Source organism: Acanthopagrus latus, chromosome 6 (assembly GCF_904848185.1).
Source record: "Acanthopagrus latus isolate v.2019 chromosome 6, fAcaLat1.1, whole genome shotgun sequence".
Taxonomy (NCBI): Eukaryota; Metazoa; Chordata; class Actinopteri; order Spariformes; family Sparidae; genus Acanthopagrus; species Acanthopagrus latus.
Genome location: NC_051044.1, coordinates 17,778,694 through 17,802,841, shown reverse-complemented (window position 1 = coordinate 17,802,841; position 24,148 = coordinate 17,778,694). Strand labels below are relative to the sequence as shown.

At 41.0% G+C, this 24,148-nt stretch overlaps 1 protein-coding gene across 6 annotated transcripts in view; it reads right to left on the bottom strand.

Annotated features, from left to right (window-relative positions):
• The window catches only part of col7a1 (collagen, type VII, alpha 1), a 68,856-nt gene that overhangs the window by 32,001 nt on the left and 12,707 nt on the right, over window positions 1-24,148 (bottom strand). For all 6 annotated transcript variants that reach the window (XM_037101596.1, XM_037101593.1, XM_037101594.1 and 3 more), the window contains 54 exons: window positions 23,932-24,051; window positions 21,823-21,978; window positions 21,014-21,133; window positions 20,755-20,904; window positions 17,102-17,218; window positions 16,709-16,855; window positions 16,451-16,576; window positions 16,212-16,358; window positions 15,565-15,687; window positions 14,918-15,184; window positions 14,247-14,390; window positions 14,009-14,140; window positions 13,672-13,818; window positions 13,245-13,382; window positions 12,997-13,146; window positions 12,777-12,913; window positions 11,865-11,991; window positions 11,571-11,714; window positions 11,224-11,393; window positions 10,921-10,953; window positions 10,743-10,769; window positions 10,602-10,646; window positions 10,358-10,477; window positions 10,203-10,274; window positions 10,078-10,113; window positions 9,926-9,979; window positions 9,758-9,832; window positions 9,471-9,584; window positions 7,284-7,310; window positions 7,132-7,185; window positions 6,898-6,969; window positions 6,762-6,821; window positions 6,030-6,065; window positions 5,903-5,947; window positions 5,052-5,087; window positions 4,898-4,942; window positions 4,728-4,763; window positions 4,551-4,586; window positions 4,391-4,423; window positions 4,235-4,306; window positions 4,070-4,129; window positions 3,841-3,876; window positions 3,674-3,754; window positions 2,181-2,216; window positions 2,012-2,056; window positions 1,854-1,925; window positions 1,682-1,726; window positions 1,554-1,589; window positions 1,010-1,051; window positions 794-874; window positions 594-629; window positions 446-481; window positions 147-227; window positions 8-43 (listed from right to left, as the gene is read on the bottom strand). In XM_037101596.1, coding sequence (XP_036957491.1) covers window positions 8-43; window positions 147-227; window positions 446-481; window positions 594-629; window positions 794-874; window positions 1,010-1,051; window positions 1,554-1,589; window positions 1,682-1,726; window positions 1,854-1,925; window positions 2,012-2,056; window positions 2,181-2,216; window positions 3,674-3,754; window positions 3,841-3,876; window positions 4,070-4,129; window positions 4,235-4,306; window positions 4,391-4,423; window positions 4,551-4,586; window positions 4,728-4,763; window positions 4,898-4,942; window positions 5,052-5,087; window positions 5,903-5,947; window positions 6,030-6,065; window positions 6,762-6,821; window positions 6,898-6,969; window positions 7,132-7,185; window positions 7,284-7,310; window positions 9,471-9,584; window positions 9,758-9,832; window positions 9,926-9,979; window positions 10,078-10,113; window positions 10,203-10,274; window positions 10,358-10,477; window positions 10,602-10,646; window positions 10,743-10,769; window positions 10,921-10,953; window positions 11,224-11,393; window positions 11,571-11,714; window positions 11,865-11,991; window positions 12,777-12,913; window positions 12,997-13,146; window positions 13,245-13,382; window positions 13,672-13,818; window positions 14,009-14,140; window positions 14,247-14,390; window positions 14,918-15,184; window positions 15,565-15,687; window positions 16,212-16,358; window positions 16,451-16,576; window positions 16,709-16,855; window positions 17,102-17,218; window positions 20,755-20,904; window positions 21,014-21,133; window positions 21,823-21,978; window positions 23,932-24,051 — 4,613 coding nt within the window. The remainder of the gene's footprint in view (window positions 1-7; window positions 44-146; window positions 228-445; window positions 482-593; window positions 630-793; window positions 875-1,009; window positions 1,052-1,553; window positions 1,590-1,681; window positions 1,727-1,853; window positions 1,926-2,011; window positions 2,057-2,180; window positions 2,217-3,673; window positions 3,755-3,840; window positions 3,877-4,069; window positions 4,130-4,234; window positions 4,307-4,390; window positions 4,424-4,550; window positions 4,587-4,727; window positions 4,764-4,897; window positions 4,943-5,051; window positions 5,088-5,902; window positions 5,948-6,029; window positions 6,066-6,761; window positions 6,822-6,897; window positions 6,970-7,131; window positions 7,186-7,283; window positions 7,311-9,470; window positions 9,585-9,757; window positions 9,833-9,925; window positions 9,980-10,077; window positions 10,114-10,202; window positions 10,275-10,357; window positions 10,478-10,601; window positions 10,647-10,742; window positions 10,770-10,920; window positions 10,954-11,223; window positions 11,394-11,570; window positions 11,715-11,864; window positions 11,992-12,776; window positions 12,914-12,996; window positions 13,147-13,244; window positions 13,383-13,671; window positions 13,819-14,008; window positions 14,141-14,246; window positions 14,391-14,917; window positions 15,185-15,564; window positions 15,688-16,211; window positions 16,359-16,450; window positions 16,577-16,708; window positions 16,856-17,101; window positions 17,219-20,754; window positions 20,905-21,013; window positions 21,134-21,822; window positions 21,979-23,931; window positions 24,052-24,148) is intronic.

Here is a 24,148-nt window from a genome sequence, read left to right as displayed (position 1 = left end):
CACTCACATCTCTCCCAGGATCCCCCTGTTTCCCAGGATCTCCCTGTACACAAAAAAGTGTTAGCCATCATCTACACATTTTCACCACTCAGCTCAAAATATAGTGTTTTTTATAGTTTGTGAAAAGTTGGCAGAAACAGAAGTACCCTCTGTCCAGGTGGTCCAGAAGTACCTGGTTTACCATCCACACCCGGACGTCCATCCAACCCAGATGCTCCCCTTTCTCCCTGATCACAGAAAGATTCAAGGGTTAGAGGATTTCACGTGCATTACAAAACTTCAGCCTCCAATGTCATGCCACTGGGAATTTGCCGCAGAATATATGGCAGATAGCTGGAATCCACCGGACAGCAGAAAATCCGTCAATTTTTATTTTCAATAAAATTACACGGGTCAGTTCAGTAGGTGACATTGTGAGGAGCAGTCACTGTGACTGATTTCAAACCTTCTCTCCAGGCGCTCCTCTCTCTCCTGAGTCACCCTGGACATATATCAAATAAAAGCATATTAGAAGTGATACTACTGAAAAGATGTGATTCAGATATTTACAGCTTTCTATTTATAAGGATTTGAGTGACAGAGAGAAAACTCACTCTTGTGCCTGCTGGCCCCCGTTGTCCCTCCGAACCCTTTAGAGACAGCAGGGAGAGAACAAGAAGTCACAGAGGATCATCTGTCACGCATACTAAATCAACAGGGAAAGAGGTCAGTGCGAATACAGATGCATACACTACAGTAGCGTATCAGATGCTCACAGAAGCATTTATAAATTGCTAGAATGAGACAAACTCACTCGCAGGCCTGGGGCTCCAGGACCTCCTGCTTCGCCTTTCTGACCTTTGCTGCCGTGCTCTCCTGGGTCGCCATCTTCACCCTGGGAATCACAATGATGTAGGTTGTTTTAGCTGCACTAATTTTTAACGTTCAGCTGATAATGACGATGGTGGTTTTTTCAAGAGTTCTCCCATCGTGTCTGTGCAACAAATACTAAAGCTGCAAAGCTGCATACCCGCTCTCCTTTATCTCCTTTGAGCTGGCCCTGGATGTCAGCCTATTGAAGAGAATAAACACAGGAGGTTGAATGAAGTCTCAAAGGTGAGAGGAACTAGGTTGTAGAAGTTCTTTATACGTTCCTAACTCTAGTTTACTTTCATCAAAATATATCAAACCCATCACACACAACATACATACGTTTCACAAACACCACAAACAGGCTTCTATTAAGTTCGACTGACAGCTATATATTTCTACACAGATGTAGTTCACATAAGAGTATGTGGTCATTCTCATAGTTGTAACATTGATCGTGGTTTTGTTAATGCTTCTGATATTCTAATGACTTACTGAAGAAAAGAGTTAAAAAATTATATATTTTTTTCTTTTATGTTGGAGCTGATTTAGTGTAGCTTCTGTTTAGGCCCAATAATAAATGTGCAAACTCTCACAAAATAGAGCATGGTGCATTTCAAATGAGTCCTCATAGATGCATTTTGCCCTTAGAGTCCTACTGTTAAAAGCTTATGCCAGGATGCCAACAAGAAAAACACACTCACCACTTTTCCTGGTGGTCCTGGAGGCCCTTGAGGTCCCTTGAAGGAGAGAATAAAGTGAAAAAGTGAACCCACTAACAGTAGATACAATGTTATAAATGCACCTTATAAAAATAAAGCAAACAACAAACCACTTCTCCTTTTTCTCCTCTCAGCCCTGCAGGTCCTGGGCTACCCTGTGATCAAACACAGATCGATAAAGATGCTGAAAGTCTGACCTTCTGCACTGCTTCTTCTCAGTCGAGTAGCACCGAAGAATATTGATAAACTGTCCGTATGATGATTCATAAATGTGTGTCTCACATTGCGTCCAGACTCTCCTGGGTCTCCCATGTCTCCTTTCTCTCCTGGTCGTCCTGGTTGACCAGCCAGTCCCTGATAGGGGGGTAATAAAAACATTTGAGAACTGAACTTTCCATCAGCTTATTGTATGTTTAAAGTTGAAGAGACACTTGTCCTACTCTCAGTCCTCTTTCTCCTGGCTTCCCTGGAAGCCCAGACTCCCCCTGGTGAAAACAAAAAAAAAACATATGACATGATCACATTAGTTTCAATAAACAGACACATATTTTACAAGGAGAATGGATGTTTTAGGGGTTAGTGAGAATAAGAGGAATAGATCATACTTACAGGTGTGCCCTCATCACCCTTCTCTCCACTAGGTCCCTGTATTACATAAGAATAAATGATTCAATGATTGTACCTGGGGGAAAACCTCAGTGGCATTACATTTCAGACTCTACAACAGCTGAGTAGAGACATGTAGAAAATAAATTAGCAAAGGTTTGCAGATCATACACACAAAGTGTTCATTTTTTTACCTCTGAAATGACATCATTAGAAAGAGAGGCATGTTGAAAGGACAGAAGAAACAGAAGAAACTGAAAAGGCAGTCTGATCTTTGAGCCAAAAATGCTGTTGGGGTCTGGACCAACCAAACATTTCCCCTCACAGCTGGAGAATATGATTTGTAGGCCGGGTCATCCCTGCAAACTAAAATGGTTCATTCATAAATGGTATATTGTGCCACACAACCTTTAACAAAAGATAGCATCTTTGACAATTTAGACAATGCACTTGGCCAAGAGTGATAATATTTTCCGAATTGTTCAGCCCTCAGCTGAGAACCATTTAAAGAAAGACAGTAGCAGTTTGCCATTTGCTTAATACTGAGCTGAGACACAAGGCTGATATTACTGTGGGGATACTTATCACTTCATGCCTGAATTATAGTCATTAATTTGGACAACAGAACTTGTTTTGTCCAACAAACAGTCTTAAGCCCAAAGATATTCTGTTTACAATGACATAGAACAAAGATAACAACTAAATCCTCTTATTGGAGAAGCTGGTAGAAAGAAACACTGAATAGGTTAGAGTAGATGAAACTTAATTTATGTTGATTGACTAATCAGTTAAACAATACCGATCTTTAAGCATTCGAGGTTGAGACCAGTTGTGCTTGCAGATATCATATTAGAGCTATTATCAAAAACCACAAGTTAATTATTTTGTTATCTCAAGATAATGAAGCTTGTTCTCTTGAAAAGACCTGCTACTTTGTCTTATTATCTGACAAAGGGTCGATCATTTATCATCAGAAATAGACTTTTGAAATAGACTTCCTTGAGTCTATTTCCTTGACATAGACTTTCTTGAGATCACAGGATAATTATGAATAAGTTGAAAATAAGTGTCTGGTTCAATTAAACAGGCCTAATTTTAGTCTTCAAGATCACTATGACGATTTTCTGGGAGGATTCATTCATGTTAGGCTTTGAGGGAAGTATAGTTTGATATGTTGATCAACAATGGGCACCCCTTAATCTGATATTTTCATCTTAAATCAGTTGCTACAGTTGTCAAAGCATTAGTAATATGAGAAACTGGGTTGATTACCTTGTTGTCTCAAGATAAGAGAGCTCAAGATAACAACATAATGAACTTATGATCTTGAGATAACAGAGAAAACAAAGCGCAACGATTTTCAGCTTCCTTATCTCAGCTCTAAAGATCATCTAAAGCATCACCCCACAACAACAAGATAATGATAAAGGTTAACATGGAAGAAAGAGAAAATAGATTAGACTCGAATGTAGCCAGATCCCAAACACCACTCTGACCTCTTTCCCAGCCAGACCAGGCTTTCCCGGGATTCCTGGCCGTCCATTTTCCCCCCTCTCTCCTGGTTCACCTGTGTCTCCCTAAAGAACAGTAAGAGGACCAGTTTAACAGCCAAACACATAGAAACAAACAAAAGGGCTAAAACACAGCAGAGCTGGCCTCTTACTTTGGCACCTGGCCTTCCACTGATACCGGAAAGTCCCTGAGGAGAGAGCACATGTTTAATGTATTTCTTCGTTTGAGCAACTCTGGGGCCATGACTTACACTGACAGGAGGCACAAGGGATTGTTCATGAATAATGGATGTTGCTGTCAGGTATGTATCACAGCAGATGTAAAAATTATGATTGTGACATTTGTTGTTCTGATAAGGTGTGAGGTGTGAATGAACTCACCCTCTCTCCCGGCTCTCCTTTAGGACCAGGGACAGCTGACCCTCCTGACCCTGAAGACCCCTGGCAAAATGACAAGAAAAAAGAAATGTCATTTATACAGAGCCAGTGTGCAACTCACACACAAACAGGTGAATATTTTAGTGTCATCATGCCCTGGTTGCTCACTTTCTCTCCTCTCGGTCCCTGCTCTCCTCTATCTCCCTTCGACCCCTCAGAACCAGGCAGGCCTCGCTCCCCCTGCGGGAGAGGAAAACCGTCAGAATAAAGGAGGGCACTCTGTTAAGATGAGAAGTTAAACGAGAACAGAATTTGATTGCTTACCTGATCCCCTTTCTTCCCTGGTAAACCTGAAGCCTGCATGATTAATACAGTGAAGACACTCATCATCACAGACTGTCATGGGCATCAAGTGTGTACCCAAAGTGATAAAAAGATAAATTATCATTTGTCATGATTTGTTTTCACTTATCTGATAACTTACACTTCTGCCGGGCTCCCCTCGCGCACCTTCGTTTCCCTGGGAACAGATGGATTCAATTGTTCTTTCATCTTTGCTCGGAAATTCATTACATCAGATTATGAAACATTCTGCGCTGGCATCACGTTCCTATTGACCCGCTGCTTCTCATCTGATTGCACCTAATTGAGTCAGTCTCACCTTTTCTCCTGGTGGTCCACTGGGCCCCGGTAAACCCTGATGACAAATGCAAAGACTCATTCGTGAGACTCGCCCTGAATTTCTAACAGTCAAACCATGCAGCACAATACCTGACAAAAAGGCACAGTGTCGTCATTAACCAATACTACACATGGCAGTCTGTCACTCACTCTCAAACCCGGAGTTCCTGCGAGGCCTGGCTTCCCTGGGTCCCCCTACAAGATAACATAATTTACATAACAGCAAGAAATCTCACTAAAAGAGGGAAATGTCAACAGCTGAACTAATTTAAATTAAAAGCTAAACCAACGGTGCTGAACTCACTCTCTCCCCAGATTCACCAGTTGGTCCTCTCTCCCCCTGCAAAGAGACACATGCCGTGATTCACTGATTGTTTTCTTGCTGAAATGTTCCCATTATCTAAACACTTTTAATAATGAGTCTAAAATTATTGACATTCGGTACAGCTCTAGTCATAACTGCAGTGTAAAGAGCCTATTCTTTGATTGTCTGACTTGCTGTCAACAATACCCCACATCTTATAGAAAACGGTTGCAGCCATTCCTAAACTGATCTTTGTGCATATATAGCACATTATGTAACATTTAAAGTGCATTACAGTTGTTGATTGTTGCAGCTTCTCAACTTGCACTGGCTCATCTGCAAATAAATATTTCTGTATGTGCAAAAAGATTTCTGTAATGTAGAGATATTTTCCAATGTTTCCGATTTATTCTGTACAACTATGAACATCATCTTCAAGAGACAGACGTCCATCTCATCAAAAAAAAAAAAAAAAAAGACCTCTGCATCAACATTAAAGATTAAAGCTGCCTTTCCGCTCAGGTACAAACATGTTGTCTGCAGTTTAATTTTTCATTCGACTTGAAAAAACACCACCTGCTGTGTCTCCACCCTTTTCTAACCAACACTGTTTAACTTAGACCAAAGTGAGCATGATGAAACACACATCTGGCTCCACAAGACTGTTCATATCATTTCTTTTTAAATTTTCCCTGTGGCAAATTTAACTATCAAACCCAGTGCCCTACCTGTGAATATGGACCACAGTCATTTAGACTATAAAAAACCCACACAGACACCACAAAGACTCACACGTACAGACATAGACATGCACATACTTGACTGATTCATTCTCATATCATGTAACTCACCCTGTCTCCCTGTGATCCAGGCTCACCTGGCTGCCCGCGGTCACCCTATCGGAGCAGAGAGAGTGACAGAGGTCATTCTTCTATTTACACCTCACAACAGAAGTGATTTTCCTCAACTTTATCTTACCTTGCTACCAATTTCTCCTGGAGGCCCACGGGGACCCTGAAAGACATGAGCAAAATGCTTGAACATAAATATATGAACTCCATCAAGGAGGTTATGTTTTGGTCCTGTTTCACTGAAATGTGGTGGACAGTCTAGCCATGGGCGACGAAAGAACTGAATAATTGTAACTGTATACAGCGTGACCCTGTAACTATTTTCTAAAGTACTTCATACTTTTGCTTATAACTCTTTAAATATGACGCACAGGTGCATACTTATCTTTCCCATGGCTAGTTGTGTATGTGTCTATAAAAGGCAAAAGGACATACTGTCATACAGTGCGATGGACGCACTGACATTCTAGGTAGTATTTACCAAATATAATGCAAATTACCGCAATTCTGCAAGTTACTCTGCAGTCAAAGGTGTGTTTTTCTTCCTGTTCCTATCGTCAAATCATTGAGCTGTGAACATTAGAAGTCTGTTTCATTTGTTTTGTTACACATACATCGGTTGAAAATGAAAATTTTCTCTCTGCTTAGTGGAAATCAGATTTTACTTGTTTTTGTTTTACAATGTTTTCTTTACTTTATAATTTGATAGCAATCACCAGATTTCAAAGGTAGCCTTGAAATTAGCCAGTGTATATGCACACACACACACAGGCATATATATATTTATATATGTATATTGTTCATCATCATGGCATCAGCCATCTGAAGTTAGACTTCAAGTTGTATGAGTTTAACCTACCCTGTCTCCAGGCTCTCCTTGTCTGCCTGGAGGTCCCGGTGGCCCATCAGCACCTTCGCCCTGAAAAAAGAACATTTCTCTGAGATAAGCACCTCACATGCTCAACCACTCATGCACTGACTCAATCTGCAGCTACCTTGTCTCCTTTGCTACCCTGTGGTCCTGTCAGCCCTCTAGGACCCTGGGCCCCTGGAGTTCCCAGAGCTCCCTGATAATAAAAATGCAATTAGTAAATGCAAAATACATCCAGACATCCCCCCAACCTACCCACCAACACACACACACACACACACACACACACACACACGTGCACAGAGTTCAGATGCAAACTAAACGTGTCAGCACTTCAGCAGTGATTGACGGCTCTTACAGGGGAGCCCTTCTCGCCCTTCACGGCCACCCCGCTGCCGACTCCTGGAGGTCCCTGTCAGCAAAGAGAGATAAGAGCTGGAATCATTATGCTTGTGTGCTCCTCGGGACATTTCTGAAGTGAGAGGACAAGCTGGTGATGATGTGACTCACCCTCTCTCCTGGGCTGCCCTTTTCTCCCTGCAGAAAGAAACAAAGAGAGAGAGAGAGGAGAGAGGAGGGTAAACACCGTTGTTAGGGAGGATTACTCTGTGGCCATTTTCACACAGAGATTCTGCAATATCTCTGCCAAGTAGGCTCGCCTTTACGCCACCTTTATTTGCTCACACTGAACCAAGCAGCGCTGGCTCAAAGCCGCTCCAGTGTGTCATTTCATACAGCATGCCGGCATTGTGGAAGCAAAAGAGGCGCGACGGTATTCAATCTACGACCTCTACTGGCGGATCAGAGGGGGATCAAAACTGTCCCCTCATTCTGTCTCTGCAACTTTCCCAAAGACGGCAAGGCAGAACAACAGCACATGATTCCCACCTTGAAAGGGGAGTGTGCACGGAGCTTATTATAACCTCAACAACATCTACACAAATACACAAAGGTCGATTCATACACAAACAACCAACCTCTCTGCTGCTTGGCATTTAATACAATGACAGAAATAAGTACTTGTCATTCTAAATAAGACCAATTACAACAACTTCTTTTTTCATTATTGATCAATTGCAATCTGTTGTGATGGAAGAATCAATCATTTAGTTTCCAGAGACACTGTCTTCACAGATATGTACTAGAAATAACATTAGCATCTGACACAACTAACAAATATGAAAATAGCTTTTTTGGATGCATTATGAAAAATACAGTTTCCAGTCCTTGTCTCAGGTTTGAAAAGAATATAAATAAAATCAATAATATCTCTATAAAAAACCCTTACTTGAATGACTAAAACCATACATCAAAAATAATATTATGTGACAACAAACCTCATATACAGTAAATGTTTGAGCCGCCACTGAATGAAATATTTTAGTGGCTCAATACTACCACCATGTGATTGAGTTGTATAATAAGAGTTTTGTCTCGGTGTAGTGGTTGAACCAAATAGACTTTTATAGCACTTTAGCAGTCTGAATAAGAGACTTCATTGAGGAAACGTGGATTTCAAACTTGGTTACTGCAATAATCTGATGTCGACTTACAGTAAATGAGGCTCAGCATATGATCTAGCTGTTCATTTATAACTCTCTCTTTCTCACTCCCTATCTCTTAATCAACTGACAATGGGTGTTTAGCACAATTAAATCAGCCAACCATCATGTCCATGCCATTAGTCTTTAAATATGTTTTCCTCTCTGCTGTTGTCAGCTGTTGCTACAGTGAATATTTGTTGAAACCCTCTTCCACCATCATTCACCTCCAGTTCATCATATCCAGTGTCCGGTCCGAGCCCACCAGAGGCCAACTCATTTCATCCAGATCTTTAGCAATCATCTTCATCCCATCCCATCATTAAAACCAGCATCTCTGCTCCATCGGGGGGCCTTTTTATACTAACTCATGGCTTTACCTTCCCTTGTGAAATTTAATGACAGTCACAACCGAGCCTAATTGCCAAAGACTTATTTTTCTCATCTGATGTGCACTTTGCAATAAATATTGATTAATTATAAACTAAGTCTCTCCTGATTGAACTATAGATGACAAAAAAATCATTTGGCTAAACTGACAACATCCAATCAGATTTCTTTATACATTTGATTTTATTGATTTAACATATTTTTTAAAAAATAAGATAGATTATTTTTCAATCGTTTGTTGTAAACATCTGTGAGCAGTTCAGAAATAAATGGCTGTAATATTCAAAGTTGCAATATGCAGTTTTAATCAGAGGAAAAAAACCTTCATTTATTTATTTCAATTGCTGAATACACTGAACAAACAACACAATTTCATATGATTTTACTTTGTTTGTATTTGCAGGACCCCTCTAGGTATCCACTTTTCTAGCTTTAAACAGTGTTCTTATTCACTTATTCTCCTCTGGGGACAGTTTGTTTAATCATATATAGAAATACATCAAATACATTTTTATTTCTAGTTTGTAAGTGTTTCTGTGTTTCTGTGTCAGTTTCTTTTCCAAAACTACAAACTACACCTTTAAGCTGCCAAAGCAAGTTGGAATGTTTTTAACACCACATGGCAGGGAAGATTTAAATGAAATACAACTACATCACAAAATCTTGATTGTTGCATCTTTGAAAGAACATACAATCCTGAGTGAATATCTCACAGAGCTGATGTCAGTATACTTATGGCAATTTCTAACTTAATGAGGAGGCTAACCTTGATAGAGGGTCCTGGTGTTCCTGCTAAACCTGGGCGCCCATCCTGACCTGGTGTCCCCGGAACTCCAGGGGCACCTTTGGCCCCGTCGCTGCCTGGTCGACCTGGTGTACCCTAAGTAAAAAAAAACAATAACACTAGTTAATGTATTGGAAAAACTTAGTACGACACACCATCTAAACAGCTACAGCTAGAAAGACAGCTAGTTATCATGTCGTGTTCATCTGGATAGCAATGACACTATTAAAGTTGATTTAGAACATTTTGCTGTCCAGTTTGTTTCTTACTGGTATTCCAGGGATGCCTGGTTCTCCTTTCCTCCCAGGAAACCCTCCTCCGGGTCCAGATGAGCCCGGTTCACCCTAAAGCATCAAATAAAGCACAGTAACACAGAGACATTGCCACATATTTGTATATATACATATATGGGAAAGGCTTCAAAGGCGATTACTCACCCTTTCACCTTTACCTCCCTTTGGCCCTTGTGGACCTGCCACACCTGGTTCACCCTAAAACAACAGAAAAACTCTTAGGGAGGAAGCACTGTACTTCAATTTCAGAGGTCCATCTATGAACTCTGCAGGTCAGGAGAATGACAGATACTCACTGGGTCTCCTCTGATACCAGGTAGGCCCTGTGAACCCTGCAGACACACAAACATAATCATTTTATGACCTTTATGTTAATTCAACAACATAAAGATGTCCAGTGGTCTGTGGTCCCTCTACTCACCGGGACCCCTGCATTTCCTGGAGAACCTGGTCGTCCTGGCAGTCCTGGACTTCCATCAATGCCAGGAAAACCCTGAACAGAGATCAGCCTATCTGTAACTTTATTCCTAATAAGGCAGGTTCTTATATTTTTTGTACATCTCTAAATCTACCTACTCTCTCTCCTTTTTCTCCCTTCACGCCCCCTGTGGGGTCAATAGGTATTATTTGGCCTGGCTGACCCGGACGTCCTTCAGGCCCTCTGGGGCCCTCCCTCCCAGGCAGACCATCACGACCCTGACCACACACAAAAAAATATAGTATAATATAGTATATAATATAGTAAGCACAATCAATATCATTTTTGAACATTAGTACATTTCTGTATATAGGAATAACATCTTCAGAATGAATAACTCACAGGCTCTCCCTTACGTCCGTCTGCACCATCTCTGCCTCTCTCACCCTGTGGAGTCCAACAAAAAATGACACCACAACAGCTGAAAACTTAAAACACCAGAGAAGTGGTTAAAAAAAAATTCAGCAACTTTCTGCACTGTACCCTGTCTCCACGATCACCCTTCTCGCCCTGAAAGAAATGGAAAACAAGAGAAATTCAGGAGGGAGGAGAATGCAAGAGAAGAGGAGATAAAAACTTAAAGGGTGTGTCTGTCAGTCACCCAATCTGCAGTATGTTCATCAAAGCTATTAAGAGTATTTAACACACTTGAATGACTCACCTGTGGGCATATAGTACAACCTGAACCTGGATCCTAAACAAAACAAGGACAGAAACATCAGGAAGAGATGACAGAGATGGTTTTGTCTTATATCCTCCAGTAATATAACTCCCTTCTCTTTCAATAAAAGGTCACAAAATATCATGAAAATTTGTCAGAATCTACATCCATATGTTATATTTGTTTGTCAAATAGCTGAATTAGGAGACACAGGATAGTGAAAATATGTTGTCTTGGTTGGGTCCTTAGGACACAATAGCATTCAAGATCATGACCATAAACCAGACATGATTTTCTTCATACCTCTGGTATTCTGGCAAGACCACAGAGCATGTCTGCCAGATCAGTATGTAGAGTGTCCAACTGTGCTGCATCACGGGCATACAGGATGTTCTGAATGCTGCCATCCGTCACCACACGACGCAGCTCCTCAGTATCTGCCTGCTCCATACCCAGTGCTAACACTGTCACACCTGGCAAACACATACAACTGACTGGTTTCAACAGGGAAGAACTTGCACCATTGCAAATGTTTGTATACATTTATTTTACTGAAAGCTTGAAACCAAATTTTATGAATGCAGCCAAGTGTAATGATCTAATAGGTACAGGAAATTTATTTAATTTACCACATGACTGCTCCCACATACCTGTAGCCCTGAGCCTGCTGGCTGCAAGTGTAAGGTTGTCAGCTGATTTTTTGTCAGCGATGATGACAACAGCACCAGGGACCCTCGGCCTTCGGCCAGCTGCAGGGCTCAGAAGATATTGTGTGGTGAATGTCACCGCCTCACCTGCAGAGGGAGACAGATAATATCACTGCTCACAAATGCTGAACACACACACATACTGTTGAACAGCAGCATAGATGAAGCCCAGTTCAGTTAATATAGAAACGTCAGGAAAGACATCTATCAGAGAGGAGGGAGAAAAAAAACACAGACCGATGTTATTTCCTGGGCTTTCATCAAAGGGAGTGGACTGGATCTCTTGGAGAAGTGTGTCAGACCGGCCATGGCGGTTGAGCAGGAACCATATTTTGGGTCTGTAACCGTACACGACAACTCCCACCTGAAACAGGCAGAAAATAACCAAAAAGATTGGCAGTTCACAGATAAAATCCTGTAAATGCACAATGGAACGGTACTGAAGAAGAACTGAAACAACCATTAAGACTATAAACTCAATCAGGAAACTGTTTACTGAGATAATAAATCAAGTGAGAAGCAGGGTTTTCCCATAAGCTTACATACAATCAGCTTCTTTCTGAAATCAATGGATGTACCCCTGCTGGCCAATAGAAGGAATGCAGGATTAAAGCAATTTTACATTGTCTCCACTTTCAGACTGAGAAGCCTCATTGATGGGTATTCTATAATTCATTTCCTGTTTTATTTTGCAGTTTATATCCTCATCTCTCATGTTTCTCTGTCCACTTCCTCTCGTTGTCTCTTCTGCCGTCCTTTATCTGAGTGCACCCCTCCCTGTGTATTTAGGCCTGTATTTTTCCCTCAGTCCTTCATTTGTCTGCTCCCCCACGTCAGTTCTGCATCCTTTGTGTTCCCGGTATTTCTGTGTTGCTTCTCCTGTTTTCAGCCCTTGTGTTCCCAAAGTTCTCAAAACAAGGTTTGTATGTCTCGTTGTTTTTGTATTTGTCTTTGTTCCTTTTTTTGGATTTGCCCCAGTCTGTCTTTGTCAGTTTTATTGCTTTCACTTTGGATTTATATGGATTACAGCATCATTTAATAACAGATGCCTTTTGTTCTGTCATCTGCTTGCTCCTTAGTGTTTTTAGTCCCACTTTTCCCAAACATAACCCAGTCAGTGTCTGAAACATATTCTTCCCGAGCATTTACCTGTGAGTCTCGGGGTCCGATAGTATTGAGCGACCCCGCTGCACTTGTAAGGAGTTCACGCAGAGGTCTTGCGAGGTTAACTCGATCGGTAGATGCCGGCACCAAAAACACCACATCCAGACGCCCGCCCACACACACTGTAAACATGTAAGCAGGAGGGAATAAGTCACATATCATAAGGTGTTGCAACTATATGAAAAAGCAGGTGTTCGTGTGTTACCAGTGCGTTCATCTACAGAGCTCTCTCTCCCAACTCCACTTGTGAAGGTGGGCTGCACGGTGAAGCGATATCGACGGCCCAAACGCAGTCCAGTCACCTGGTAAGAGCTGGAGGCAGCAGGGAGCGTGACAGACAAGCCTCGACCAACATCTGAGAAATGTGAAAAGGGAAAATGGTTGGACTATAGAGCAGGCATAGAAAAGTCTCAAAGAAATATAAATTAAATCATGTACAATATTATGCTTCACCTGTCTCGTCTCTCCAGCGCAGAATATATCCTGTGGCACCTGGTAGTGGATTCCAGCCAAGCCGCACAGAACTCTGGGTAATCTCCGCCACTTGTAAAGTTGTGGCAAGTACTGTCGGAGCTGGGGTGAAGACCCCAGCTGTATACAGAGACATTTCATCCAATACATTTGTCAAAATATGATATTTTGTATACAGTGCAAAATTAAATTATTGCACACAACATAGACGGTAACTTACACATCAACGTTTCAGTTACTTTTAAATAGTGACCAAATAATGGCATGTGACATGAGACATGATATAACTGAGATCTACAATGTGGTTTCTTATATTTCACTCCACTTAGCATATGAGAACAACATTTTATTGAGAATTTACACAAGCAAATCTCACTTTGGAGGTTTATTTAAACAAGACTAGACTCACGTGTAGTGACTCTGACAGACACGGGGGTTCCCTCTCTGTTCTGAACTAAAGCCATGACCTGCACCTCGTACTGGGCTCCAGGGTCCAACTGGTCTAAATCCACTGCTGTCACATCTCCCCCGACCACCTGACTCCTTTCCTCACCGCCTACAGCAGCACAGAGTAGCAACAATGATTAACAGACCGGCTGCCATACAACATCCATCAAAGAAAAAAACAAGTATTTCTAATTAAAGTCTAACTTAAATATGAATGCATATTTAAAGGCAACTTAGTACTTTTAAAGAAACTTTGATTATGTGCGGTGAGTGAAAGTACAAATGGACCGAAAATCTACCATCTGTTCTCCTCCAAGACACACGATAAGCCGTTGCTCCCTGCACACCAACCCAGGTGACTCGGACAACCTCTCCACGGGTCTCCTGGACTTGCAGTGACGTCACAGTCCCAATCACAGTTCTATCTGACTCTGAAGGTCAAGATAGGAAACAATCATGTCACACACAGCCAGGTTTCTCCCTATAGACAGTTTGTACAATGATGACAATGTGTATTTGACAAATTCAGTTTGTTACCTGTTCTGATTACCAGGGTGGCAGGACTTCCCTCTCGAGAGCCAGTCAGTGAGGAAACTAACAGAGTGTAAGCTGAATCTGACTGCAGTCCATCAATGGTGAAGGAAGAGACTTCAGCAGGCACGTTACGAGTTGATTCAACTCCTGCACCAAGAAAAATAATGAATGAAAAGTCATAGACATCAGTTTCTTTTTTAAACTGTAGATACAAAAAGATAGAAGGCACCACGTCTGGATATATCTTATGTACGTAAAATAATGAGTGTTAATTCTAATCAGAGTCGATTTAGTACATTGTTCCAGATTGGATTTGCTTGTTTCAGTTTAGTTTTATTGTTGATGGGCTGTTATTGGTTTCAGTATAAGTTTTGATTAAAATATAGTGAGAATTCTTTCAGGAATAAGACATAAAAAGTTCAAAATACATATTACAATACAAACTCACAGTCTCAATAAATATACGGACCATGACTCAAGCTTGCTGTGCAGACTGACAAAGATCAAAACTAAAGACATTTCCTACTTTTATTCATTCTACTTTTGCTATTTTTGTTAGAACATTTTTTCTCTTAGTTTAGTTTTATTTCAGTGAACTTTAAATGTTTTATCACACTTAATTTTCATTTTCACTTAAATTGACTACAATAACTTTGATTCTAATCACTGCTTACCATCATCACGACGCCAAGTGATCTTATAGCCAGTTGCCCTGGTGGACGGCGACCACGTAATGCGTATCCTCTGAGATGTGACGTCAACGATGCGAAGGCCAGACACTGATCCACCGTGGGGATTTGTACGAGAAGACAGCGTGACCACCTCTCCAACACGCTGATCAACCACAGCTGCAACACCAATTACCAGCGCCTCATCTGGTCGCAGGCTGTCTATGGTATAGGCTGTGGCCTCGGCTCCGAGAAGACGGGACTGTTCCGCACCTGCGAAGCAGAACATGAGAAAATGTTAAGTCATGCACATAAAAAAACTGACTACAAGCCAAAACACAGAGAGGAGTGAGGATACGAAACTTCAAAGTCTGGTGCCACCGTTTTTTAAATGACCATGAGGTATGATCTTAATCTGTCTTCAATTTTATGTTTTTTTTTCATATTCATATTTGGTTTATTTTGCACATGTCATTGTATGATTTCAAAAACAACTGCAGTAAGACATACTATACTCATACACATTCCATTAACAAAACAGCAGGAATCAAACAAGATATATTATCTGCCCCCTTGAGGCCCAATTACTGCATGTCAGAGATGAATGCATTAATGCGTGATACGAAAGGAAAACTCAAAAACATAACCCTTACTGCTGCCTTGTCTCCAGGTCACCCTGTACCCTGTTGCTCCACTCACACCCGTCCATGCAATTCGAATCCTCCGACTGTTTGCGTTTGTCACTCGGAGGTTAGTCACTCTGCCAGCACCTTGCTCTGAAATAATGTATAAATCTATATTTCACTTGAAGAGCAACAAGAATCAAAAAGAGACGGAGGGTTAAATATGTGAACAGAGTGTTGTTACAGTGAAGACAGAAGACAATTTAGAAACATAGAAGAAGACAGAAGAACTATTTCCTAATGTTAAATAAAAATATATCTATAGCATTTTGATTTCTACTCTCGTCTATTTATGTCTATTTTCAACAACTGTCAAAGCCTTGATGTCTTCCCTAAAATTCACAAGAATTTAAAATTCACAGGAATTTAAAATTCACAATAATTTGTGCCTGTGAGAATCTTCAGTGTTTAAAAAGATCCAGTGGTGCTGATATGACAGATGACAAAGGAGAAACTCTGAATCACAAGATAAAAAAGACCCAACAGATTGAACATGGAAACACTTAAACACAAGCAGGAGTCAAAAATTAATTATATTAGAAATAAGATGGGGATTTCTGGTTTCATTATCATGATGAAGACATGATGATGGAATACATAGTCACTGCTCTGCCCACCTGGTTTGATGGAGACAGTAACTGGGTCTCCTTCATTTGTCCCCACCAGTGCTGTGACAGTGACAACATAAGACACTCCCACTGTCAGGTCTCTGAGGTCAAGGGTCGTCTGGTTGCCAGGGATACTCCGGATTTCCTCTGTTCCCGCTGACATGACATAAAACACACAGACGCACTGTTTTCATAAGTTTTCATTAATAATTGGGCACTATAGTAACAAATGAAATGCATAAGTGTACCTTCTGTGTTCAGGATTATGATGCGGTACTGCGTAGCCCCGGCTACACCCGTCCAGCCGAGTCTGACAGTGCTGCCCAGAGACTCCACCACTCTCAGGTTGGATACACTCCCCACTGGCTGTTCCTCTGCACTCATGAAAAATGTGTCAAAGCACAAAGAAACTGTCAAGCATATATTTCTACATACATATTCAGAAATTGGATTTTAACCCAAGCACTTTTATGAGCCATATATCAACTCAGTGTCCCCTTACTGACCTCTGGATGCTGTGGAGACAGGTGTAGCCTCCTCACGACCGTCGTACAGGGTGAACAGGGTGATGATGTATTCTGTGTTGGGCTGAAGGCCAGTAAGCTCGTGGCTGCTAGTGCTTCTGGGAAAGGACAGGCTCTGGACACGGCCACCTGGAGACCCAAGATCAGTGTATCTGTACCTACTATATGTACTTTACCCTCAGTTTAAGTATTTACTTCCTACAACTTGAAAGAGGAGGCAACATGTCAGGTAAATTATGTGTAATAATTATGATGGCATAATATGAACTTGTCCATCTTCTTCCTAAAAACTGCAGAATGTTTAAAATTGCAGACAAAAAGAGAACAAAACTGATAAGTGAATTTTTGAGCATGCATGTGACATTCAAATCTGACCTTCCCCCTCACTCCACTGCAGGCGGTATCCTCGAGAGGACTGAATGATTCTCCAGGTGAGGCGAATAGAGGAGGGGCCTGTGGTAGCTGCTCTGAGGACCTGCTGCTCCTGACGCTCTGAGGGAAACACGCATTACAAAACATGTCATTTGTTATAGGTTAAGCTCTATGCCCATCAATCTATCAATGAAAAATAATGGCGGGTTGGTTCACATTTCTTCAAGTTTGTCATGAAAACAAAACTGGAGTGCCAATTTTCACAGTGAATGGTTTACCGGTTGCTGTGAACGGTGATGGACACAAAATCCACAGCTCCTATTCTATTTAAGCACATTAAGCCTACACCTGTCAAATGCAAAGTGCTATATTAAATAAACTTGGCAAAAAGTTCAGCTGAGCCTGATATGAGGCTTAATTAGTCAAACCAAATGTGTATATTTCAAAGTTTAAGTCTTTTAGCATAGAATTACCTCTTTGCGCTCCCTGGAAGAGGTATGATAACAGAAAGAAGCTCATGACTTTGAAAGATACTGACATTAAATGACCAATTCAACCTGCTGAAACAAGAAAAACCAGTCTGTAGATACAGAAACACCCGTGACAAAATCAGCAGCAACAAATAATCAAAGAAATGACTGCAATGACCATTAACTCAATAACTTTCAATACATACAAATAAATACTGAATTAGGATAGACTTGAAAAACATTAAACTATCCTTTGGATACAAATCGCTGATACTTTGATTGCAACTAATATGGCTGAAATGTGAGTATGTACTCTCAAATAAGACTGAATAACGGTGCATCCATGGAACAGATTTATTTCAATCAATCAATTAGTGGACTAAAAGAAAAATGACAACCAACTATTTTGATAATCGATTAATAGTTTCAGTAATTTTTCAAGACACATAGCTGGAACATTTGCTGGTTCCAGCTTCTTAAATTCAAGGATTTGGTGCCTTATGTTGTCACTTAATGAAGAGTCTTTGGGTTTTGGAGTGGTGGTTATTAATTAGCTATCTTAAATTGTCACTTTGAGATCTGGTAAAAGATGTGAATTTTTTATATCTTTTATATTTCATAGACTAAATGATAAGTCAATGTTGGAGTTTTTCCAACTTCTTTAGCTTCAGCCTACATAGTCCACACTTAACTTAATCACCGTATTCATACACAGACTGAACACAGAAAACATCTTCTATAGTAGCATTTAAATTTCATTTAACACTCAGAAAATGCTACTGAGTAAATAAGTGCTCTGAGGGCCATTATGTAGCGCGCAGTACAGAGAGTATGAGGTGTGTCGAGAAGCAAAAATGACAATTGAGGTTTAAGCACCTGAGAGTGTGTGTATCTCAGAGGCCCTGGTACAATACAAGAGAGATCAACACCATTCCCACACCCTCTTAAACAGCCAGTTCAAAAGCTTCAAGGACTTTCAAGGGCCAATTCCCTCAAATTCATGGAGCCAAAACGGCATAGTTTGAGACACGGATCAAGGTAAATCACTGTTTAACGCTGAGAATTTTTATGATGAGATGTAGATGGCTTTACAGAAGCTCACAGACAACAATAATAAAGAGAAAGAGGCTGTGAGACGCAGTGAGAGACACATGCAAATACTAAATATATACATATATAACTAACAACTTATACCATCAATATGCAGTATTTTGAAACCCTTCAAGAGAGACGATTCAACAGCCATATGCAGTTTATTCACACATTCTCTTCCATAAGCTGCAGCAGCTGGTGTTCTTATTTGAAGGGTTCAGGAGCATTTTGTGAAGTGATGCAAAAGCCACTGTTTCAAGGATGAACCAATATTCCACCACTGACAGCTAAATATATCACAGTTATAGACTTTCTGATTTGACACGAAATACCAGTCAGTCAGAACTGAGGAAGCCTCTTGGATGAGAGGTGAAAGAAACTTAAGCAAGTCCAGCTGCTGTCATATTCCACTTTTTTTTTCTTGCTTGTCAATGCACAAACCATAAACTGAGTGAATGTTGAAATCAATCACATGCACATACAAATGAGCACATGTGCATATATATATATGTGTGTGTGTGTGTGTATGTGTAGGTGTACCTTGAAAAATGTCTTAATAAAATAATCACCAGGTATTGCGTAGGGATTTTTTGTGGGGATTTCCCTTTGTTAAATACAAACATTAATGCTGCGTTCCAGACAACTCAGAACACATAAACTTCCACCCTCCTACTAGTAAAAGTACAATAGTTCAACACTGGAAGTGTGGAGCAGTTGTCTGTCTGATGTCACACAACTATGAGAGCACCCATGTGGAGGTTGCAGGATGAGTTTGTAGACCTCAATAGGCTAGGAATAGAATTTTTCGATACATTTTAAAGTGGCGTCTGTTATCTCATGTGTCGTTTAAGGAGGTTGCACTTTGAGGGTCAAGTTGGGTGCACACTTGCCAAACGGACATCAATCTCGAGTACTACAACAGGCCTGACACTCCAGGCCAATCAGTGTGCCAGGCCACCAGGAAAATCTCCCTCTGTGGCAAAAATTTAGCTCACAGGTCAGTCTCATGTATAAACACTTTCTCTACATTATACTACTGTCTATGCCCACAGGTCTCAATGGTGGTGAACATAAACTCACAAGAAAGTGTCAATGCAGAGCACACAAGTCTAAAAACCAGTGAGTTTTAAACACCAACTGGTGCCCCTGTTACGCCTGACAGTCAGACTATACACAGACTAACTGAACATTTACACCAGATTGCATTATATTGCATGATTTAATGCCATGCAAAGCTATTATAGTGGTCGGCAATGAGGAAGAAGATGAACCAAAATCGATTTAAAAAAACGTAACATACATACAATGTAACATTACATGTCATGCAGTCTTTGATACATTGTTCATAACTTTCTGGCTTCCTACATCTTACTCAGCTTAATGGTATCGATGAATATTATACACATATCTGTAAATTAATATGATGTCTTCATTCGATGTTGTTCTCACTAAAAGCCCCAAACAGTCGATGAGAGGGAACAGTCAACTCATGACAACCACAGACACAACAAACAGTTGTTTCTCTACCACTTTAAACAGGAACAAACAAGCTGAGTTGAAGTTTAAGGTACTGTGGTGTACAGGACGTAGACGACTCTAAATATATCTTTTCTTTGATAGCAGAAAGAGGCCACACAGCGGTTTTCAGTTCTCCAGTTCTCTGTGCCAGCTCTCTGCTCGTTGCAGTGACTCAGCCTTCATTCAAATAACAGTGGTCCGACTGAAGCGACACCATATGGGCATTTCTCACGAGAGACAGATGGTGTGTGTGTATAATGAGTGTGTAGGTGTGCGAGAAATGTTCCTCAAACAGAACTAAACAGTAACATGTGTAGGTTTACAGAACAGAGACAAACAAGGGGCCGGATTATTGGCTGTCTTCTCTGTCGCTGCTTCCTGTCCACGAAGGCAACAACTTATTCATAAAGCTAGTGTGTACCACAATTAAAAATTTGTGAGACAAGGGACACAAAAACAGAATGTAATTAAGTGTATTGTGGCAAACAATGTTGTGGTGCCTGTGTGTATAACTGTGAGAAAAGCATCCACAGAGTGACACAGTGATATTCCGATGAACTGTGTAACCACACCTACCTATTTTGAACCTGGCTGTTGCTACAGGGCCCTCAGTGTTGCCCTCATACAGCGGGATGATAGTGACGATGTACTCGGTGTCGGACAGCAGGCTGGACAAAGTGTGAAACTCGCTGTCACCGGCAACCTCCACAGTCTCAACGTTTCGACCTTTGAGAACAGAAAAAACAAAAAATATTTATGTGTATGCAAATTCCTTTGCAAAATAACCTCACTGGTAGGTATGCAAGATGCTGTTTGATGTTGGCTTTGCCCTGACCTGTAAATGGTCCCCACACCAGACGGTAGGCCCGAGCACCGCTGACGCCTCTCCACCGCACACGCACGCTGCCCTCTGACACCGTCTCCACTGCTAACTGCTGCACCGCCTCAAGGCGCACTGACACATGCAAAAATATGAACACAGACACACAAACACCATATGTTTAAACTGCTACGATCGCGCAAAGTTATACATTCAATAGGTGCCTACACTATAAGGTGTGTTCACAGGTCTTGGGCACTACTATTTCATATGGGAAAAAAGTAGTATAAAGCCTTTTGTGTCTCCAGAGGAAGCTGCATGTAAGCTGACAAACTGCCTCCAGTGATGTCACTCAGTGGCTACATTGCTAAGGATTGTGAGAAATGTAGGCGCCAGGTTTTGAGTCCACTGAGCTTAACACTGTTAACCTAAATTTTGAAATAATAATCAATACAGCATAACCAGAGATTTACCTTTGTTAATTCCACTCATTCTTCTCCCTTGAGTGACATGACTAAAGGTATTCTATCAGATTACATGCAGCTCCCCAACCCATACTCCTTTTTTCACATTTGCAGTAGTAATTCCCACAACTGGTAAACACATTTTTATATGTATAACTGGTGGAGTTACTCTTTAATAAAAAAAAATAATAATAATAATAAAGAAAAATTGTACCCTATTTGTTTAGTATACATTTTTGGTATTATGAAAACCTTTAAAGAGATAGTATAATTGTTCTGTATTACTGTTCATAAAATGTATCTAACATTTAATACAACATAAAAGTACATCATTATTAAATGGCCACAGGGTGGACTCACATGTTCTTGCGTTGAGGATGGATGGGGACGCAGAGTTTCGGGGGAACAGGGGGTAGAGGCTGATGACATACTCTGTGTCGGGCTGAAGAGACTCCAGGCTGACGGACGTGGAGTCGGCGGACAGAGACTGTTCCAACAGCTGAGCAGCTGGCTGACCTGCTCATTCAAACACAGAACAGACAGGAAACGGAATAGGAGTCAAATTATTGCACTACTGCACCATCATTATCAGACGAATTAGCTGACTACAAGCTATACAAATATGTGTTCTCGCTTCATTAAGTTGACCTCATTCTCACCTCAGAGTACGCAGCTTAAATATGGCAGCAAGCCCGTTGAAGAGAAATATTGTTTGGAGTCGGTGCAAAATGTCGGTGTTGTGTGTACATCCTGTATAGGCTGGCATGCACACTTGCCAGAACCGGCAGCAGCAAGAACAGGTAGAAACATCACACCTCTCATTATAGGATACACGCTGACCTCATTTCACAAATACATGCCAGCCTAACTAGTGAGAAGAGGAGCTCCATGTGAGACTGGCACTCCTGCCACATGTTTGGAGGGAGAAACTGTTTGTATCAGCCCTCAGGGGCCACTCTCCTGAATCATGTTATAAGCACCCAGACATCTTGACACTGTTATGATCCATGCCACACCCTGTCTCTATAAATGCAAGTACAGAATTACTGCAGATCCATGACATAAGTAAAGGTTCTCAATGTCTGTTAAATTTCAAGACTGGTGATGATAAAATGTATTTGATATTTAGGTAATGATTGAGCAATAAAAGTCCTTACTGACAGCCAGTGCCTGAGGGAGGTAAGGTGCTAGAGAAGCTCAGTTCCTAACACTGAGCCTTGACAGCTGTACATACTCGGCATGTATCCAGCTTGCTACCCCAGACAAGTTAACTGTTTTTTGACAACTGTAGCTTCTTTTACTCCCTTATTTCTCTGTAATTCTTCAACCTGCCAAGATTAGTTTTGGTAATTAGATTATTCAGTCGCAGCTGACAACAAAGACCAAGTACATGGCACTCTCTTCCTCCACTAGTCACGGACTATCCTGCCCTTAGACCTAAATTGCACCCATATTACTCAGGCTGAGTCACACAAATACTTTGGGATTTGTCTTGACAGCAGAATTTTCATTCAGACTCATTTTCAACATCTGGCTTAGAAAAAAACAAACAGGGCTTCTTGCGTACATTAAACAGATGAGAGTTCTGTAAAACTATTGTGCAGTGAACATTCATGTCTATGAAAATATACTCAATTGTCCTGCTGCGAGTGCATTGCACATTGTCATAAATGATACATTTCCTGCTCAATTCTGTTCCCAGTTGTAGCTTCCGAAGTACCACACCAATAATGTCATTTAAATCTAGCAGCTACAGTACAGAATCCAGTAATTTCCTAACCTTAGTCATCCCTCATATACCAAGTAAGCATTTATTTCCACAAGTTATTTAGACTGCATATTAGATGCTGACATTCCCCTTTGAGATTTTAAAGCTTTATTATGTGAAGATTCTTGTCAATGATTCGATGAATTACTTCTTGTTGTTTTTTGCTTGCTAATTGTATTCCTGTAAAAAACGGGATCATAATCTAAATGAGACCTCCTGATTAAATGAGGATTAAAAGGTGCAATACGTAAAATTGGCCTCTCATCTAATTCATACTCCAAACAAATAGGGGCAGCATCTCGCCAGAGAAACTGCTACATCCATCCATCCCACTACATCGTTTGCAGCCACTGTTCATCTAATAGCTCAGTTAGCCTTGCAGCAAGTCAAAGTACCAGGGGAGTGTTGTTTATACTGCTAGCACAGTAGCTTTGGACTGCTTTCATGTCTGGGCCTAGCTGGTTAGCATACTGGCTTCAATACACATGTGAGCAACACAGTACAAAAATGTCCTTGACTTAATTGGTATTTCTTCACAGGCTATTAATATGTCTAAAACTAAAATTCTGAAATGTTGCTGCTTTAAATAAATGTTTAAAAGAGGAGGGGTCGGGTATAAACTGAAAGTCAGACAGGGAGAAAGACAAAGTCAGACAGAGACAAAAAGGAAATATAAACAAAGGTCAGTGTGTATGCCTGACCTCGGGGTCCGTAAGTGATTTTGTAACCCTGGACAGGAGAGGAAGGCTGATCCCAGCCCACAGAGAGAGAGAAGAAGCCTGCCTGGATCAAACGTAGACTGGAGACCCCTGGCAATGACCCTGTATGAGGAGAACACAGCATTGTAAACACTGCTGACAAATGTCTTATGTGAGAGAGGCTGCCTGACATTTTGGCAGATTTCTCTCAGCTGACATC